The sequence below is a fragment of the Arvicola amphibius genome, chromosome 7 (assembly GCF_903992535.2).
Source record: "Arvicola amphibius chromosome 7, mArvAmp1.2, whole genome shotgun sequence".
NCBI lineage: Eukaryota > Metazoa > Chordata > Mammalia > Rodentia > Cricetidae > Arvicola > Arvicola amphibius.
Genome location: NC_052053.1, coordinates 20,955,913 through 20,971,016, shown reverse-complemented (window position 1 = coordinate 20,971,016; position 15,104 = coordinate 20,955,913). Strand labels below are relative to the sequence as shown.

Here is a 15,104-nt window from a genome sequence, read left to right as displayed (position 1 = left end):
CTTCTGTTCCAAATTTTCATGTACTTCATGCATATGCATATACATATGCTTCAGCTTTTAGAAAGAAAGGATTATAATCAGGGTAGAAATGAATATTGGAACCCTGACATTTTGCACATTGCTCTGTGTAAAGGGAAGACTGCAGAATCAATTCTGGATGTCCAAATGTGCTCGGAGTACCACCATGCCTTCCTCCCTGCTTAAATATTCCCCAGGACATTGCACTCATCACAAAAGGACTACTGGTAAATGCAGAAAATTCCAGCGGAATATTTACTCTCAGGTGGAAAGCATGGGTACCGGTGTTCGGTAGGGGTGGAGATGCAATTCCGTGAGAGTAATCATTTCTATACCTTCTTCATTACTGAGGGACTGCTCTAACACATACCCTACAGAAGAAAACAAAAAAATAAGGCAAGCGGGGCCTTGTGATCATGAAAGATTCCAAGAAAGTACAATCTAAAAATAAGCACAATTAAAGAAATTAAAACAAGTGCTTTACCTCTCAGAAAGGTAAGAATTGGCTGTGGATTTAGGAAGCGCATCTTAATTACTAACATAGAGAAATAGCTTTTATGATTCAACTATAGAGTGGGACAAGTATGTTCTATCTCCTAAAGCAGCTCTTTCCCAAAATCTGGTTCCAAGGTCTCTGCTGCACCAACCAACACCTTGCAATATTTTAAAAATGCAAATTCCCAGGCCTGTTTATCAAATGATGCATATCAGAGCCAGAAATCTATTTTTCTTAGACCTCCAGGTGATGTTGATATCTCAGATAAACCTTTTATTAGACTCACATAATCTCAATCTCTATAAAACAGCAAAGTTCTTAATACAAGATTGCCATATCAGAAATTTTTTGTACTTAAAGTAATTTAGGCAGTTACTTAAAGGTGCTGAATCGGGACCAGTGAGATGGCTCAGCAGTACAGGTACTGCCCATCAAGCCTGCTGACCAGATTGCTTCCTGGAACCCACATACACAAGGAGAAAACAAACTCCTGCAAGTTGTCTTCTGACTGCCACATGTGCTCATCTCTCACACGCATGCACACATGCACACACAGACATGTGCACACACATGCACAAAATTCAAAAAGTTGCTGAGCCATAGGTTCTGATGACCTCATGGACTTGCTGAATTCTATATGCCCCACCCCAATTTTACCTTCTAAGTTTTTATTATTTTATGCTATCAACTCTTTAATCTGTTAGAAAACAGAAATAATAGTTCTTAAAAGTATACTTATTGTTTTCAAATTTATACATATGCAATATCTGAAGATGATGGTATTAGTTGAGAGAAGGAAATGGAAGGAATTTTTTAACTTCTGCATGCCTTATTTGCCTCTTCAATAAAATGAAGTGTTAAACGTGACTCCTGAATCTCCTCCCATTTCTTAGGACACATGAATTGCAAAATCATTATTTGTCCCCCATAGTAACTTAAGTATCTTTCTGAATGCTGACTCTCAGCTATTGTTTAAACTTTGAGATATTAAAGGGCTTCCACATATATACAAACTGTGCCCCCAAATGGATATATAATTTAAGTCAACTATTTTATTAAAGGTAAAGGATGAACCATATGTCAGGTACTATAATATAACAATTACAATTTTTGTGCTATTATAAAATAAAGTTCAGACTAAGGATGTAGTATCATTCAGTTTATCAAAAATCACTAGAATCTTACAGATTATATTTCCCATTTCAGTTCACCATGGGCCTTTTCTTTTGTGAAGCTACTTGCTCACTGTCATGTAAACACATTATTTATTTCAATCTTTTCTGCATATCTCACATCATTTCTTCCTACCTGAAGTCTCTTCTTCTCTTCACTGTCTGTTCTTGTGTTCTTTGTGCTAATCTTTTATTTTCTTTGAGAATTGAGTTTATATCTTTTTTTTAAATTTTGTATCTCAGTACCTTACAGTTACTTGTCACTAGATTATGTAAATATACATTCATTAAGTGAACCTGATTGGTAGTGTCCCTATTGTTTTTCTTTGATATGTACCTAAAACATAATGCATCTTCAATCAATGCATGAAATGAGTAGGTTCCTTTTCTATGTGTCAGTTTTTGCTCCTTATTAGATATGGAATTATTTGTTTTCCCCTTGTTTTTTATACCTGAAAACTGCTTTGATAAACAATTTAATTAAAAGATTGTCTTTCAGTCATAGCATAAGGAATTCTAAAGTCTTTTTGGCCAAACCCTTCCTAACATGTGGTGGTTGGGCTCCACGATGTAGCTCAGCGTGTCATTGACAGCTCGTGTTGATGAGGTGCTGTGTGAGAGCCATGTTAAGTGTGTCTGCAGTGGTTATCTACTCAGTTCTGCTCAGCTATTTGTCTTCTCGAATGACGATATAACCCGGGCCGTGAAGATCAAGGTAACTGAGTCTGATTTCACAGCCCCTCTATGGGAAGTCTCCATCTTTGCCTCCCAGCAGTGCTGTTCGGATGCAGCTGTCCCTCCATCACCACTCCCAGGCCCACCCAGATCCCTTCTGGCACTGAAGACAGCAGCAGCGGCTGCTCTGCCACCCTTCACTTCAGATAAGCATGGCTTGGAAATGCTATCTTTAGAGGTGATGAGTTTTTGTTTGGATGGGATGATGACTAGAATAAAGCCCACATACACTAACGAGCCTCGGAGTGCAAAATAATTATTGAAAGCAATTTGAGAGAAAAGTGGAAAATCATCAGGAAGAAAAAACTGTTCACAAAGCCTTAGCCCCAGTCTTTGCTGCTGCTAAGAGGTCTGCCTTTCGTGCTGCCAGGTGACTTTTATTTTTTATTTTATTCTTTTCAGCTTGAATTGCATTTTAGTCTTTAGTAAATCTTGCTGATTTGGCCAGAAGAGATGCTGTATATCATCTTCTAGTGAACAACCAAGGACACATGTGTACTCTGTTTACATCCTGGTTTGTCTTATGTACTCTTTGGGATCACTGATGGTCTCTTTATGTCCTTTAATGTACAGCAACATAAAACGTATAAAAAGTAGTATTTTCTAACCAGAATGGATAGATACATTCTGTCTTTGACTCTGTGGTGTGCATATGTTAATATGTTATGTATATGCTATGTTATATCCTGTATATCTTGACAAACTAAGTTGCAAGGAGCACCTCATTCTAGGCTGCAGATTGGCTCTCCCTATACTTAAATGAGTTCTTTTAATTAATGGTCTTCTTGTTGTAAATTGAGTATGAATTGTTTCTCATAAACTCATATATTTGAATGTTTGATGCCCAGATGATGACACCTTTTTAGAAGATTGTGTAACTTTTAGGAAGTGATGCCCCTAAAGCAAATTGATTGCTGGAGGTTTGAAAGCCAAGCCACACTGGTGCTGCTCTCCCCTTGCACACTACTGGAGCAGGGTGACCAGCTACCTCTTGCTCATGATACAATGCCTTCCCTGTCATAATGGGCTATATCCCTTGATGAAAGTCAAAATAATCCATTCCCTTAAGCTGATTCTTATCAGGTATTTGTTCACAGTCTGAGAAAAGTAACTAATACAGAGGTTTATTGTGGAGGAATAAGGCTGTTGCCATGACAAACTTGACCATACGGTTCTTGGATTTTGGCACAGGCTTGTGGGGAAAATGTGGAAGAGTTTAGAATGCAGCTAGCAAAAGATCTAGGACTATATGCAAAGCTTTGCTGGCTACCCTGATGGGAGATCAGTAGACTAGGATGTTGAAAGACGTGTGGACAGTGGAGGAACAACTCCTGAAAAGGTTCAGAAGGGAACAAGGATTCTATTGGGAGCTGGGTTAGAGAAAATTTATTTCACAATATGGCAAAGAACTTGGTTGCATTTAGTCTACCTATGTCCTCTTAGAACTTCAGAGTACCTAAATTTGAAAATAATAGACTAAATCGAGAGAAAATGTCAAAATTGTTCAGGTGTTCATACAGTATGGGTATTATTTATTGCTCTTATCCAGATCTTTAGCCAGAGAGCAAGTGGAACAAAAAGGTATAAAAATGTCTAGTTTGTGGGGAAAAACTGTAAGCTTAAAATTATATGTAAGATTGTTGCTGATAAGGCTAGTATAGTCGTTAGAGATTAGTACCATTAACGAGAAATCTTGTGCTCTGTACAAGAGAAAAGGTGAGACTCCACCCACTGTAAGATCCATCTTGTGAAATTGGAAATTCATTTTTAAGACTAAAGTCTAATCTGAGAATACTGCTGAAGGCATTACCTCCTCAGAAACAACTGTCTATGTACGTGTTTTTCTAGGGTCAGGATACAAAAGCTGATACAGCTATCTTCAAAGAGGGGAAGGCTTCATCTTGAGCTGGTTGAAGGAGTTGGCAGTACTGTTTGGTAGTGGTTGTATAGGCATGAAAGATACAAGAATAATAAAATTAAATGAAACTTGCGCCAAGGTTTCTGAAGGCCACCGAGGCTAGTAAATTTATCATGGGGTCAGAATCCCTGAAAGAAGGCCCCCAAGAAAGGAATGTATGAGGCTGTAAAGTTGAAGTTACAAAGAAAACCTCATGTGGAAGATGCAAGGGTTTCTACACGGCAAATCCTGCAGCAGGGAGCAGAGCTGGCAAATAAAGAGGCTATGCATACTGCTGGTAATAAAGCAGGAGAGATGGGGCTACCTAAGCCCTTTAGACCACAGATGATTCCAAATGCTGGACATAAGCTATAGGATTTGGTGTTTGCCCTCCTGGGTTTTGGTCTTGCTTTTGTATGATCTTTCCTTTCTATAGTCCCACTCTTCCATTTAGGAATGGGGATGGTTATTCTGTCCCATCGTATGGTGAAGGCATTCAAATTGCTTTTTGATTGTACAGGAGTTCACAGTTAAGGTGTTTCCTTGAATCTCAGAGATGACCATGAGCCTTTGGAAGAATGGAGCACAATGGTAAAGTTTAGTTGTAATATGTCCTCTTTAGATTGTGTGGTTCAACACTTAGTCTCCAGTTAGTGACACTGTTCAGAAGGTTGGGGAACTTGAATTAGATAGAGCCTCGCTGGAGGAAATTGGGCGCCGAGATCTTTGGGCTTTACATTTGTAGTTGGGCCTCACTTCTTGTTTGCTGTCTGTTTCCTGGCTGCTTATACCAGGTGCCTCATGTACCTGATACCTTGCCCTCCCTACGTGTTAAACTTCAAGCCTAGATAACTCATATTAAGCTGATTCTTATCAGGTCCTCACGCACTAATCATAGTGCTACTAGCACTGCCAATGACAGCACACAAATGGACTTTGAAAGAAATAAATCCCTTACAAAACAGCACAAGAAAGTGAACAGGGTTATTCCCTTGGATACAAGAAGATAAATAATTAGTTCCACAGAGTATAAAACACTCTGACGTGTCTGAGGGGAGCATATAAGCAAGGTTAGCACTAGAGCTCATGTGGTCCCGTCACCATTGTTCCACACATATAGCCTGAGCCTAGAGCACCAGGGTTGGAGTCTCCTCAGAGGGACCTGCCTTGATTAGCCAGTTAAGAGAATGCTGCAAGAGTGAACGAGACCCAAATCCATGTTTTTATGCATATAAAAAGGTGCCTGCTGTTTTTTTCCAATTCTCTAGAGCAATTCCCAAAATGTGGTCTCAGACCAGTGTGATCAACATCGTGTGCAGTTTATTAGGAATGTAAATTTGTGCACTCTCTATTCTAGACCTACAGAATCAGAACCTCCAGATGGAGGACCCATTTACCCATAGGTAAAGTTTTGGCATTGCTTACAGGTGACTCGAAAGTAGAATTCGAGCATCAGTGCTCTAAATATGTAGCCCTCACTTCTTCCTAGTAGAGAATTCGGGAATGTAAATTCAATTTATAAAAAAACTCTCATAACATTACTCATACTTTTGTTCTTGTAAAATTTAGGTTATTTCTTAATGTGCTTGGAAATTAACCATGTTTCACATTGAATGACATGAACGAGATTGTTGTTAGCATTTAAATTACTTTGTGTTATGAGATTTTCATTAATTACTTGTGTTCTTAGTAGCTGAGGCTTTATGAAATGACCTGTGCTAGCATTAATAAATGCAAACAAAGTGAAAGGTCCTGAGGTTAATGAGATAATAAAACATTAATCTGTATTTCCTCTTTAATGTAAAATGGAGACCCATCAGGTTCACTTTTTATACGGTACATTTGTCTTTCCAGGAAGAACAAAGTATGCTAGCCATGGAAGACGAGGGCACAGTACAACTCCCACTGGAGGGACACTACAGGTAAACACATATTTAAAATACATCAGTGAGGGTCATAGAATATGCTGGTTATGCTCTTCATACCATAGGAATGTTATTGAAGTTATATTAAAATATAAAAATCCCAAGACCAAGAAATAAATTACAGATTGCAGTAAGTTCTGCCAAAACTTGTGTAACAATGACAAAAAGAAACAGATAAAGGGAGTTGTCTTTTCTTCTCATGGTTTATAAGGCGTATGAAAGATCACTTTCATATTCTCAGAAATTACCACCTGAAGACACTCACCATTCACTTCTAGTATAAATGAGGTCAGTATCTGTAAGGCAATCTTGGGAAAACATTTTTATTCTGAGAATTTGCTCCTAACAAAAATCACTTCCAAAAAGATAACTAATTTTTGGTTAGCCAGTCATGTCTGCCATTTAAGAAAATATTCATGTAGTTCTGCAAATTACATTTATTTTTTACACACAAAGATAGCAAAGCAAAGTTTTATTAGTTACAATGGAGATTTTTACAGACACTTGTCCCCTCCCTCCCTGACTATTTCTTCTTTGTTCCCTTTCTTTCTCTGCTCCCTTCCTCTCTCGTCCCCATTCTCTATCTCCCTTCCTTTTTCAAAAGTTTAGTTTGAATAATTTCCTCATAAAGTCTGTTTTAAGTACTATTTGGTACCCAAGTGTATAGTCTCACAGTTCTTAGGCTGTGCCAGTAAATAAATAAACATGAAATTTTTTAAGGGGAGAGATTTGCCATGGTACTTAAAAGACAAAGTGGGAAAGAATCTATTGTATCTCAGTCTTACTTCCAAACCATATTCTCCCCAAAAGTTTAGGTGTAACTTAAAGATGAACACAACTGGGCAAAGTATTTTAGTTTTGTTTTCTCATTCAAAATACTCTTGTTTGAGTTGAATATATTCTTGAGTGAATTCTAGCTTTATGACCTGCCATTCCTAAAGGGTTTTGTAGTTAAATAAGTTTTTTTTTAAAAAAAAAAAAAAAAAAACAGTCCAAACTGCATGCAAGCTTGTAAATTTTCAAAGGAACTTTGCATATGAAATAATAAAAAAGTACTGTCACTTAAAGCTTACATTTTTTATTCAAAATTTTGTAAACCTCTTTGTTCCTAAGACTGTCTCATAAGACCATGATATACTTGTTTTTCATTTAATGCTTTTTTGAAAATTAGTTGATCTCCTATGCTGAGTTTCTAGGAAGCTCCATTTTCAAGGACACATTTTTAAACTGAGCAAGACTGAATTCTAGTGTATCATTTACACTAAATGTTGGGTTCATTGTCCTCTTGGAAACAACTACCAAGAGAGTTGACAAGATGCCAGCTTAAGAGTTTGGTTAATGTCATTTTTTTCCACAATAAAGAATGTTACTTATATGTACAAAAATAGTGATTTTTCATTACAAAAGTTTTCACTTGGTCTGTGATTACTTTATGCTGCCATTTAATGATATTTCTAAGTCTTGAGAGGTTTTGACACAGCATGAATGTTTTCTATAATTGTTGTACATTTAAAATATAAAAACAGAACAAAACTAAACAAGCCAACCAACTACCTGCATAGAACCTAATACTGTAGGTTCCTTGGTTAAACCCCATCAAGGGCACAGGCTGAACTCATTTTCAAACACGTAATTACTGAGTCCAGCTTTGACTTTTGGGGGAAGCAACTGTTGACCAGTGATCTAGAATACTGTCGTCACTGCATTCAAGTAGAACAGAGGATCAGGATAGAACATAAAAATATGAACAGCAAATGCAGTGATGTAGCTGGCAAGAAAAAGGATAGAAAGACAAAGGAAACAAAAAGAGATGGAAGACTTTTCTTGTTGATTTTTATTGAGTTCTACATTTTTCTCTGCTCTCCTCCCTGCCTCCCCAATCCCCTTCAACCCTCTCCCAAAGTCCCCATGCTCCCAATTTACTAAGGAGATCTTGTCTTTTTCTACTACCCATGTAGATTAGATCTATGTATGTCTCTTAGGGTCCTCATTGTTATCTAGGTTCTCTGAGATTGTGGTTTGTGGTCTGGTCTTTCTATATTTAAAAACCACCTATGAGTGAGTACATGTGATAATTGTCTTTCTGGGTCTGGGTTACTTCACTCAAAATGATGTTTTCTAGCTCCATCCATTTGCTTGCAAAATTCAAGATGTCCTTTTTTTCTGTGTAATACTCCATTATGTAAATGTACCACATTTTCCTTATCCATTCTTTGGTCGAAGGGCATTTAGGTTGTTTCTAAGTTCTGGCTATGACAAACAATGGTGCTAGGAACATAGTTGAGCACATGTCCTTGTGTCACAATTGAGCATCCTTTGGGTATATACCCAAAAGTGGTATTATTGAGTCTTGAAGAAGGTTGTTTGCTAATTTTTCTGAGAAAACGCCACACTGACATCCAAAGGGGCTGTACCAGCTTGCATTCCCACTAGCAATACAGTAATCGAAGACTTAGATATTAATCCACACACCTTCGAACACTTGATTTTTGACAGAGAAGCAAAAAATACCAAATGGAAGAAGAAAGCTTATTTAACAAATGGTGCTGGCATAACTGGCACAACATGCAGAAGAATGAGAATAGACCCATATCTATCACTATACACAAAAATCAAGTCCGAATGGATCAAAGACTTCAACATAAAGCCAGCCACACTGAACCTTATAGAAGAGAAAGTGAAAAGTACACTTGAACGAATTGGCACAGGAGACCACTTTCTAAATATAACCCCAGTAGCTCAGAGACGGAGGTCTTAAGAGAGTGGAACAGCAATTTAAAATGGTGGCAGCATGGGCCTCTTGAGCATTTGAAATTAGAACAAAATTGGAAGTAAATGTCTGAGATCAGGGATGAATCAAGAAAAAAACTGGAGCCCAAATTTACATCTACACAGCTAGAATATTTTCTTTGGATTTTTCGGATACCCTTCAATAACTGAGTGATTTACTTTATGGTTCTCAATTTTAATTATTTAAAATATGCTATTATAATAAACAATATCAAATATTATTCAGTCTTCAAAGGAGATAAATTTAGGCATATGATAGGACATCTTGAACTCTGAGGGCATTTTCAAGTGAAATGAAGCAGTGATACAAAACACAAACACTGTGTGAGGCGTCTTACATGGCGCACGTAAAATAGAGCAATAGAGGCAGAACATGCTATGGTGCTTGCAGGGGCTGTGAAGAGGAGGAAGCAGAGAGTTATTGCTTAATAGATATAAAATTTCAGTTTGATAAGATGAAAAGAATTCTGGAGATAGATGTAGTAGTGAGATATACGTTGTAAATGCCTTTAATAACTTTTAATTGTGCATCTTAAAATGTTTAAGATGAGAACTTTATATTGCAAGTACTTTACTGTGAAGAATGTAGGTAAAATGTTTCACATGGTTACAAAGTTGACATATATTCATCTTCTCTACCGGCATGCCTCATTGCTTGTTTATTGTATATTATTTCCTTTTGGGTAAACTCCTGTCTAGAGATGACCCATCCGTGATCAATATTTCTGATGAAATGTCAAAGACTGCCATGTGGGGAAACCTTCTGGTTACTGCTGACAACTCAAAAGACAAGGAGTCACGCTTTCCTTCCAAAAGGTTTGAGTTTTGAAATAATAAGGTTATGTTAATGATAATGATTTTATGGTATAAATGCACTAGGAAAAGATACCATTGGTTTTAATCAAATTTAGACTTAAGATATGTCAGAAATTTTTTTTCTGAAGGGAGAATGACAATTTTTACAAACATTATGTTTGTCAGTATATTCCTTTCAAATAAAAACCCACTCTAAAACTACCACAGTGGGGGGGAAATGGAGCTATGGATGACCCCAGTGCATGACAATTTTGAACATTCATTTTGGCCCACTCTTTTTTTTTTAAGTGTGGTTTCATTGTATTCCCTCATCACACACCCCGCAGGACCACTGTAGGTGCCAGAACACATTCCCCATTCCCTGTTTGCTTTTGTGACAGTGATTTGGCACATGTAATGGTCATTCTAGTTTAGTTGATTTCTAGTAGCCTGTTTTCAAGTCCCTGACAAACTTCCCCAACCTTACCCCGAACATCCACCTGTTTTCATCTGTCTGTGGACACGTGAGCAATCCCGTAGCTGTGCTGGTGACTTTAAGTGCATGCTGAGGGAAGAATGTGTCTTTAAACAGCAAGGGAGTCCTGGAATTTTCTGCTGGATTTTCCAGGACTTTCAAATGAGTGTGGATCTTAGCATTCAGCCATCTTAGATGCTGCTCAGAAGAAGAGAACTCCATGTTATGCTAGTTTTGCTTCTCTAGAAAGTGGTTGATGTTTGGGGATGGTATAATGATTTAATTTATTTACTTTATAACCTCACATTAACTTTTTCTACTTAATTTTTATATTACATTTTTTTTGTCATAAGCTCCCCTTCCTAATCACTCTAGAAGCTGATTCCCCAAAGGTAAGACCTCTTCCCTCAAACCTATCCTCTGGTTGCATTTCCTTATGTTAAATGGTGTCTTCTGAAGACCTGGTCAGCCTATGTCATCTGTGTGAGTTTTGGGGAGGCAAAAGGCCTGGAGAGTCTTGGACTCCAGTCCAATGTAAGACTGATTTTTATGGCGTTTTCTATCTAATCAGTTCTTTGAGGGGCTCTGAAATATGAGGAAACGTTTTTCTCCTTAAAGTATATGAATGTATCACGTATCAAACAACAGAGCTTACAGAGTCACACTTAACAAATAATACCATCAAATTTCTAGACTGGGAAAAAATTGTTCCTTAAATTTTGAAAATTGCAAATGTTGCTGTGATGTATGCAAACTTGCAAGCTTCGTGAGACATAATTGGAGCCATGGGCTAGAGAGAGACTACATTAGTCTTGGGGGAAAACCTCCTACTGCTAGTTTTGTCGCCCCAAAATGGCATGCTGCTTCAATGTCATCTCTGTAGCAAGCAGAGTAAACAAGGCAGCGACCGACCGTCATCATCCCAGAAGCTGGGGTAGCTGTTCCTCCCTCTCCCCCACTTTTCCTCTTTCATTGCTTGACTAAATTCCTCTGATTGCCTGACTCTAAATTTTTCTAAAACGTAGTCCAAAGGAGTTTGATAAAAGTTTCCTCGTAGGCTATTGATAAGAGTTTTTTCTTTTTATTTATTTATTTATTTTTAATTAAAAATTTCCCTCCCCCTCCAATGGTGTCTTTGAACAACGATTCAAAACCAGCCTATATTCCCTTGCTTTGGTTAAGCAGCAGTAATAATCATTCTAAACCATGAATTTAGCTTTCTCTCTTCAAAATTCTTGCAATAGTCCCCTTGAATCAATCATCCTTGCAGTAATTTTATATTTTGTCAGAACTCCTGAAAGAAAATCAGAGTAGTAGGAGGAAAATTTGAGTCCAATTTATTTTAAAATCTAAAATCCAGGTTGATAGGCTCAAAGTCAAATATCAGTCATGGGTATTGGGCAGGGACTTTGAGACCATCAGACTTCAGATGCTTCTCATTCTGAATTACATGGGTCCATCATGCAAAATCTTCCTCTTTTTTCTTTGTGTTGAGAAAAGGTATAATGTGATGATTTCTGTGATTCTTAAAGTAAACACTAAAGTCAAATGGTGCCCTTTACCAGAAAACCTAGTTGTTTTCTGTTTTATAATTATGCCTATAACTCATTCCAGGAGCAGATTGATTCTAGTTAACAATGTAATATGCTTGAAATGTGTCTAGTTCTAAGTAGGCCCATCATTCATACACTAATATAATCATGTGTTTCTTGTTGTTTTTAATCATATATCCACACTGATCTAACTATATTCAAGGCACAGGCCGGCCTTGAACCAGTTATGCTCCTAATGTTACTATGTCTAGCACTTTTCTTCACTATTTGATGTGATATAAATTATGTCTGTTAGTTGGTAGTTAGTGTCTTTGATCTTTACAACAGTGGAAACTCTGGAAGAAAGAAAGTGGTTCCTAGAAATTCTAAAATCACCAATATTAATAGTGGTGATACCCTTCCATAGCTACTGCTTTCCATTAGCGTCTGCTGAAAGCAGTGAAGTAAAACAAACGAACCCTACACATTTGCTGGACGGCAGACAACCTACTTGTCAAAATCAAAAGAGGTCTAAAGATGAGGTTCCTGGGACCCGAATCTCTTGTGGCGCACACTGGTTCCGCGGACCCGAATCTCTTGTGACGCACACTGGTTCCGCGGACCCGAATCTCTTGTGACGCACACTGGTTCGGCAGACTTTGACCCACCTCTCAGCCACCAGTTATTTTCCACTCCGTTTCTTTCTATGCTGTGACTCGGGAAGCTTCATCCCCTGTGCCAATGAGGTCTGCACCAGCAGTGTCTCGCCAGTGCTTTGTCCACGTTTTGCTTTTGGAAATACAGTATCGAGTTTGACTGACTACGATTCTAGCGCATCTGGTGGGTGTCTGCTTTGGTCCTGGTTAGAAGTGCTGTGCACACCTGACAAGCTCCTCTACAGCATCCCTTGAGCTTTTAATGCATGTGAACTTATCTTCATCATTTGATGGCCTTGCTTGGTAACTAACAAGAAATACATAAACTATAAAATTACAATAAATAACTTTCAAACTCAAACACTTAAAGTCCAAAAAAGGTGATGTAAAAAACCGGGTGAGGCACTCAGCATTACAAGCAACTATATCTTGTACTTGTGAATACTATTTCAAGCAAGTTAGGAAGGATAGGACGCTCCTGGGGAGCTCTTCATTTGTCACTCCAAAGACTAGCCCAACTCATCTTGATCTGGAAAAGACTTATGGGGCCTAAATTACCAAAAGGATTAGGAAAAATATTTTCCTATTTTCTTAATATGCTGTGTAAGAATTATTTAAGAAAAAACAGTGAATCCAATAAGATACCCTTTAAATCACACTAAATACTCTGTGAGTCATTTGTATCCTGCAGAAGAGGTGGCTGCTTAAGCTGGCACTGTAGGATGTTGTAGCAAGGAGCCATTAAAATTTGTACCTTGCTCGGAGCAGGCTAATTAGTGGGTAGCCTGGCTCTTCTACAACTGTTCTGCCTTAATTGTGTTACTTGTGTGTGATTCCTCTGTCTCAACTGCCATTAATAATCTCAAGGATTCCATCTACTCATATATATTTTAAATTTGCAAAGGTGATCTCATAATGTACTTGTTCTTTCATAATTTTTCATTAGCAATGTGTGATTAATATTTTACAAACCATATTTAACTTTGAAAAATTATATTTTACTTAGCTGTAATATAATTTATTTCCTACTATTACACACTTAGACTGTTTGCAATTTTTGTTTTGATTTTTAAAAGATTTATCATCATTATCACCACCACCATTATTGAGACAGGTTCTTACTTAGTAGTTTAACTGGCCTGGAATTGATAAGTAGACCAGTCTCTCCTAGAACTCATAGAGTTCTGTCTGACTTTGACTCCTGAGTTCTGGGATCAAAGGTGTGCTCAGTCATCTCTGACTCAATTTATATTACTTTTAATTATGTGTGTGTCAATGTGTAGATATATGCTTATGGTGCGGGTCCCCAAGGAATCCAGAAGAGGGCATTGGGTTCCCTCAAACTTGAGTTACAGGTGGTTGTGAGCTACTTTATATAGTGCTGGAAACCCCACTTGGGTTCTTTGCAAGAATAATACCTACACTAATGCTCTTAGCCACAGAACCAACTCTCTTACACCTTGTTTTGCTTTTTAAAAAAACATTTCTTTGGTTTTTTTGTTTGTTTTAATTTTTGAGATAGGGTTTTACTAGGTAGTTCCCCATGGTTTCTTTTCTTTAATAATAAAATAATTAAGTTTATCTAGTTATATGGATAATTATATTATATAATTATAATACATAATTATAGAAGAATGTCATTAATAGTCATTTTATTACTGTTTTTTTCTTTTGGACAGTAGTGTCTTGTTTTAGCCTAGGTCCCTGAGATATCTAGGCTCAGGTTCTTGGTCACCTAAGCAATGTTGGGTATGGGTTTCATCTCATGGATTGAACCTTTAGCCAAATCATATATTGGTTGGTTATTTCCATAGGTTTTTTGCCATTATTCCCTAACATATCTTGCAGAAAGGACACCATTGTAGATCAGAGCATTTGTGGCTGGATTGGTGTTTATAATTTCTCTTTTGCTTGCAGAGTATGTTCCTGTACCAAAGATTCTAGAACATAGGTGTGAAGGCTCTCTGTAGGCACCAATTGATTTCTTCTTGTGGGTTGCCTCCACAGCTTCCCATACAGTATGATAAAAATAGGTGTCTCCAAAACCACATTTACTGCACAATGGACTCCTAAGAACATTTCTTGCAGTGATACCTATAGATGCTGGGAAAAGGAGCATTTTCAGTGATCTTAAAAATATTTTAATGAATTCTTTGAGGATTTCATACAATGTATTTTGAGCATATTTGCCCCCAACTTTCCCCAAACTCCTTCCTGATCCACTTTCATCTCTCTACCCTCCTACTGTGTGTTCTCTTTTATTTATTAAGTCATGGGACTCCTACTTGTGCTGGGAGTGGGGCCATCCACTGATGCATGGACAGCTACTACTCTTTCTACCTTTCCTCTGTACTCCCCACAACCTCCTCCTATTATGGAAACACCTCCTTTGCTGTGATCTCTTAGGCCTTTCCCTAGCTACCAGACAAGTGCTGTCCAGAGCAATATCTGAGTCCATGGAAGAAACTTCCTCATAGATTTCTCAGTAGCATGTCAATAGTGCTGTACTTTTTGCTCATTCTTGAAATATCACTTTCTTATTTTTATGTTTTTAGTTATCTTATTTTTGAGATTATAATATGATTGTATCATTTTCCCCTTCCCTATCATTCT

At 37.6% G+C, this 15,104-nt stretch overlaps 1 protein-coding gene across 4 annotated transcripts in view; it reads left to right on the top strand.

The window, feature by feature from the left end:
• Slc4a10 (solute carrier family 4 member 10) overlaps positions 1-15,104 on the top strand; it is a 132,901-nt gene that overhangs the window by 115,223 nt on the left and 2,574 nt on the right. For all 4 annotated transcript variants that reach the window (XM_038335809.1, XM_038335806.1, XM_038335807.1 and 1 more), the window contains 2 exons: positions 6,173-6,240; positions 9,733-9,849. In XM_038335809.1, the coding sequence (XP_038191737.1) occupies positions 6,173-6,240; positions 9,733-9,849 (185 nt within the window). The remainder of the gene's footprint in view (positions 1-6,172; positions 6,241-9,732; positions 9,850-15,104) is intronic.